At 39.2% G+C, this 6,403-nt stretch overlaps 1 protein-coding gene across 1 annotated transcript; it reads right to left on the bottom strand.

Annotated features, from left to right (window-relative positions):
* Positions 1–574: 574 nt before the first annotated feature.
* LOC139722891 (octopamine receptor beta-2R-like) lies at positions 575–1,618 on the bottom strand. Its single transcript, XM_071634172.1, has one exon. It carries the CDS (start codon positions 1,616–1,618, stop codon positions 575–577), a length of 1,044 nt encoding a protein of 347 aa, XP_071490273.1.
* Positions 1,619–6,403: the final 4,785 nt, after the last annotated feature.

Raw genomic sequence — 6,403 nt, 5'->3', positions numbered from 1 at the left:
CACAGATGCTTAGCTCAGTGAATTTACAAACCTTAATGGCCGGTTGGCATAGAAAACTAATGACCTTTTCCTGCTCATGCGCAATATGGAACTACAAACTATAGCTTATTCACCTGTTCCTAATAAATACACTTCAATTCCGGAGATCCTTTTCATATTTGTGAATGAAATCCTGGAATAGCTTTCTGATTTTTTAATAAGAAATGTCTTCTGTTATAAAGTGCAAATGAAAGTATTCATTTTAATCATCTTCATCATCTTGATGATAGTGATTACAGAATATCGCCCTTTTTCACTTCAAAATCTTTGCTTGACAAAAACAAAGCTGTTCTGTATTTCATTCATAGTCATCCATTATAAGTCATGCCTGCATGCATGCATAGTATTAGGAATATGATCCTTTAACAGTGTTTTGTTTGAATCGAGTCGCAGAATTATAAGATTTATGTAGCAATATGAAGATTCGCTTTGTTCACACTGAGATCATTGATGGTAGGTTTCAAAGAAAAATCGATGATAAAGTTGTTTAGGGGCGGCACCTTCAGGTTTTGTTTGAAATCAAATCCAAAGCTTTCTATTGTCTTATCCACGATGACGGATTAGGGATCCTGTCGTATTGACATCGCACGAGGGAGCGAAATATCTGCTTAAAGTGTGGATGCTTCTGGGCGTAGATGAGAGGGTTGATGCAGCAGTTGACGGACATGAGGATGAAGGTGTAGATGGAGGGGATCTCGTGTCCCGGGATGAGTACGCACAGACTGTGGGGCATCACGCAGAGGAAGAAAGCGCAGACTACCAGAAAGAGGTTCACGTTGATTTGACTGTCTCTTTGGCGAGTCTCCGTTCTTGATGGGGCGTGGCCCTGATGCGATCCCTCCTGAGTTGGATTCGGGCACACTGCCGACTGACTGGCCGCTGATTGAACCGTTGCGGCACCGCTTTGCGCCAGCACTCGCCGCTGCTGCCTCACTCGCATGAAGATCTTAACATAGCAATAGATGATGAGGAGAAAGGACAGGAAGATGTTAACAAAGGCGATGGACTCGTAGATGCCGACTGGATCTTCCTTACTCAACCAGCTGCACCAGTGCTGCTCGCTGGAGTAACCCAGCGTCTCGATATTGAGGACTTCTGGTACAAGCAGACAGAGTATTGACTGGAGCCAGGCAACGGCCAGCATGAGGCACAATCGAAAGGGTTTGTAGAGCCATTGGTAGTCAGCTGGTTTTCTCGTGATCAGATAGTAGCGGTTGAAGGCGATGAGAGCGAGAGTGAGCACGCTGGTTATTGTGAAGATATAGACAGAGGCTCCTACCACCTGACAGAAGGTGTGGTCCAGGGGCCAACCTGCTGGGTGAACCAGTCCTAGAGACTGGAAGGGCAGCATGGCGCACGTTAGGAGGTCAGTAACGCTGAGACTGAGCACGAACACGTTCGTAATGGTCTGCAGTTTCCGTGAGACGGCCACGGCGACGATCACGAGGCCATTACCAGTGATACCAGCGATGGAAGTGACGCTGAGAATGGCGGCACCGACGGCTCGGTGGACGAAACCGACTTGAAACATCTCCTCTGGAGCTTCGTTGACGTGAAGTGTACAATTTTGCATCGCCATTTAGAGCCTCACTGTCAGTCACAGTAATTGTCCGATGAGGAAATCACAATGTCAGCAAAAGAATTAAAAAAATAATCAACGATTTTTTTTCCCTTCCGTGTGGAAATGTCAAGCAGATAAATACTCCCTGCGAGGACGTTCCCTTGAAGGTAAATAAAAAAATCTTCTTACGTTGTATTTGTATTTACGTTAGTAAATCAAAATGCTTCCAATCGCAAATGAAAGAACGATTTAAATGAGCATCAGATGAGAATCCGTCAACTACTTTTAATGTCAACAAATGATTCTGAACACTTAGTCAACAGACCAACTCTCGGCAGCGGAGACTAGACGGTAAGAGTTACAGGATGGCGTGTTTCCAATGCAGCTTGCTTCAGCTATCGGACGGCGAACAAACTCATGAACTAAGAAGGACGGCGCTTTTGCGCTCGCATACAGAGGGAATGAATCAACACGCGCAGTAACGTACTTCACTGATAAAATAAGGGGTACGAGGAATGACAGGACTTGCGGCAGTTTGCGTTGGAAGACGTAAAAAGTGACACCATTTTAGAGCTGGATTTTGGTTAAGCCAATTACTGATACCGATACTATGCAATTACCAATGAACCAAAATGACAATTATTTGTCATATCCCCCCATTTCTTGATTTTTAGTCTTATATACACAAGGGCTGAAAACTTTGCTATCACTATGTAATAACTTCATTTGCACATGTACAACCTCCCCCTACCGTATGCATGCTGTCAATCGTGCTTGATCGTTATAAGGATTTATGTTTCATTTTTCTTTTTTGTTTTAGATATCATTTTTAAGTGATTATAATGAGGGTGATGAGGGAATTACGGATAGTCACTGACATAGTAAATATCTATGTATCATGATTTTATTGTATCTAGTGGAATTGTATTCGTTAGTTTTATCATTATTCTCCTTTGTTTGTTTTATCTTTTATGTGGGTACTGCAGAAACTGTGAAGGGGAAAAAGGCACATCTCAACAACAGAATAATATCTACCATGGCCTTGGACACGTCCGTCTCAAGAAGTTTGGAATCTTCTCTTCCAGGAGACCTCTCTTTAAACAATAATAACAACAACAACAACAACAACAACAAAAGAAAGCCAACAAATCCGAAACTAACGTTGCTTTTCAAATAATAGCATGCGCATTGATAATGCAGTTTGTTTTGTTTTGTTTTGTTTTGTTCTTTGAGGTGTTTTCTGCATGCAATATCTGTTAAATTGTTTTTCTTTGAAAACAAAGAGGGATGCGTGGGAGTTTAGCTGATTTCACTACAGCGCTATAAAGTGAACAAAAGTAATACTTCATGCATCAATCACAACTTTTAGCCTTGTGAGAATGTAATATTGCCCGTGTTCGGTCTGGTTTATTGCAGTTACTATGGTTACGTCACATTTCTCATCTATTGTCATCAAATCAAGCGAGGGCAAACTTTCGTTGCGACGATCCGATGCCGTCAGTGACTGACAGCGAAAAAACCCACATCATAATACTATTTACGTTGTTCTATTAGATAACGAAAAATGGTGTCTCAAGTGTATTGCAACAGCTTCGTTTTGTTTGATCGACGTCATTGATTCTTAAGTGCATTTTACATCCTGTATCTATATACTACAGTACTAGTATAATTTGGATGGCTCACTCTTCCTTTGTATGAGGGGACAAAAACCAATGAAAGAATGGCAAAAGCGAACACCAATGGTTTTATCACAGGAGCATCACTGGAATCTTCGCGATGTGAGTTAAGCGAGGGACCGAAAAATACATTGAGAAATTATAATTTCTGTGTAAAATGTATGAGATTATTATGTCTCTTGCATATTTTTTGGCACAAAAAACGTTCAGTGGTGTCAGGATCAAAATGATGATATGGAGTAAGGAAAAAACCCGAATATGTTAAATGTAATGCTTATTTAAGGAATGAACAGAAACATACAACTTTATGACGTTTGTCACATGCATGCTTTGAATGTTCTATTTCCTCAGATTGCTAGTAAGGAAAGAGAGAACGCTCATTTGAGTTCAAGTAAGTTCAAAATATGGAACATGATGGCAATAAAATACTTGAGCACTAATGTTAATTCTCAAGAGAAAATCATTCGACAAGTATTCTTTGTATACTTATTTGTTACATCTATATTATGTGCAGAGGCATCAGTGAATACCAGGTTTACCTGGTGATGGCTGTAACTATGCGGCAAATTTCATGGTAATTGACAAACTCTGAATTCTGTAGCTCTTTCAGTGTTTGTTTGTTTGTTTGTTTTTTGTGTTTTGTTTTTTGTTGGGATCAAGAATGGAATGGGGATAAAATCTAGCCTTTGTCGGTTATAGGATCAAATCAAACTTTACACACGTTAATTATTGACTTACCACTTATTTCACAACCCCTTCCCCCAATCGTTAGTAAAAGCCAGAACTTGCCAGTTTTAATTGAAATACAATGTACCAGGGTTATATTTTTTTACTCTTTTTTCTTTAAATCAATAGTCTCATTAAGCGTGATTTTTGTTTCTATAATGGCGTCATAAAGATTTTATTTGTATCTTGTAAACCTTACTTCAATCAAAATCTTAGAATACTGGTCGTAATTTTATGCCTACAAGCACACACACATATACGCACATACACACGGAAACACACACACACACACACACACACACACACACACACACAACATACACACACATTTTAAGCAGGGTTGTGCTTATGTGCTTTTTTGTATTTACATCTTTAGATATACAGGGGGGGGGGGGAGAGAAGTCATCGATAGATTGCATGAGGTAGAATGTTGAGGACTGGCTTATGAAATTGACTTGACTTAGATACCTGAAATCCTCTTCTGTTTGTTTGGTTCCCCTTCACCCTCCCCCCCCCCCCCCCAAAAAAAAAAAAAAAAAATTAGAGCGTAACTCGCTGCGTCTATTCATTTCAAACACTGCAAAAACGCAGGGTAGTTTCAATAGTGCTGCGCCTCCTTTCCCTCTTTAAGTTCTGCCACTTAAAAGGGCACGAACGAAGGACTGAGGGTAGGGGGAGGAAATAGATTACAGGGAAGAGAGATGTAAAGTAGCAGATAAAACGAAGATGAGACACAAAAAGTCGGAGGGGGAGAGAGTTTTTCCCCTATTGATGTTTGATCTTTCTTGCTATGATCTATGATTTTTCTTCCTGTGTGAAATCCATGGCTTTGTCATCGTAAGTCTCTTTAATAGAATAACATATTTTTATGTGGATTTGAACGACTTGCAATATGGGGAGGCCGAGGAAGGAGCGGAGATGGAGTTTGCTTTGTCCGCTAAAGTTAAAACGAGAACATGAGTCTCTTTGACGAGACGATCTGTTGACTGCGTAGACATTTGGGTCCACGCATGTTGCTGATGTGGCTTCAGGTGAAAATCAATATTTCTCGATCTACATTGACAACGCTTAACTTATGTCTTTTTTCCCGTTTATTCATTTCGTCATATGAATAGAATATGTCCTTCCTACGTGATTAGAGCTTTGGCATACGGATTCTACCGTTTTGTTTACCCTGGCCAACAATACAAATAAACATCCAATGCATGATATGTTTTTTATTTGTCTTTATGTTTAATGAATAAAATAACACAAACGGCTTGTTAACCGATCTATTGTTGAAATCACATATGCCTTGAAAGTAAACTATTTATGACGATAAATATATGTAGTGATAAAATTATACAATTTGCATTTACTCCTTCTCATGCCCCTCCCCCCCCCCCCTCGATCTCGTTGAGGCGAAATTTTATTGTTGTGAATGGTTGCCTGAAATATGTTCTGTTGTTTAAGCCATAATATACAGAACCTTCTTCTAAGTTTATTTTCAAACATGATACTTTCAAAACGAACAATTGTTATATATATGGACACATTATATGAACATACATACACATACACACACACATACACACACTCACACACACACATACACACACACACACACACACACACACACACACACACACACACAGTACAAAATATTCCAGCATCTGAAACATTTGTGAACCACAAGCTTTATCGCGCAAAATGTTTGCCTTAATCAAGCTCATGTTCGGGCTGTTTCAAAATCTAGATTCTTGCTTCATGCCATTACATCGCGTTACAGGAATATATTATTTTGCATCACAAAACCAACAACAAGTCGCCAGACATGGATGTTTAGTTAAGGCCACATCTTGAAGAGCAGACTTTAAGCTTTAAAATAATGTATGACCCAATTAAAATAGACTCTTCTTACCTATTAAAATGTTGAAAAGAAGGCTTTTAACTCTGGAAAAGTGTGCAAACTATATGTACAGAGAAAGGAGGCTCTGAACACTATGCTAAATAATTGGGTCTATACAATGTTTAAACTTGCCGAGCTGTGCTCTGTGCAATGAACTGGGCAAAATTAGGATTTAAAGCTCTATAGCAACAACAATGAAGAGATTACCAGATTAATTAAGCATTTTCCCTTTACACACACTCTATTCATGACTATTACCAACTTTCAAAGCAGTGGCATTAGTCTTTCTAAAGTCGAACATGTCGAAAATGAAGAGTGTGCAAAGGGGTTTATAAGAAATGAAAAAGGGTTTCTAAAGATATGAAAACTCAAGATTGTTCACACTTTTTACTATAGGTTGACCCTTTTCACTTATTTTGAGTCTTTACATGAAATCAGTCGGTACGACTTTTGGTTGGTTTTGTGATTCCTAGTCCACAATGAATGATTTATTCATCTGAAAAAAAAAATAAC

Source organism: Diadema antillarum, unplaced genomic scaffold (genome assembly GCF_040938485.1).
Source record: "Diadema antillarum isolate AM-2024a unplaced genomic scaffold, OU_Dant_1.0 scf00000176, whole genome shotgun sequence".
Lineage (NCBI taxonomy): Eukaryota > Metazoa > Echinodermata > Echinoidea > Diadematoida > Diadematidae > Diadema > Diadema antillarum.
Note: the sequence above shows the minus strand (reverse complement) of the source record. Positions and strands in the feature narration are given on the sequence as shown.

Excerpts from the sequence above, each read along its gene's own strand:
- LOC139722891 (XM_071634172.1), bottom strand. The coding sequence starts at position 1,618 with ATGGCGATGCAAAATTGTACACTTCACGTCAACGAAGCTCCAGAGGAG.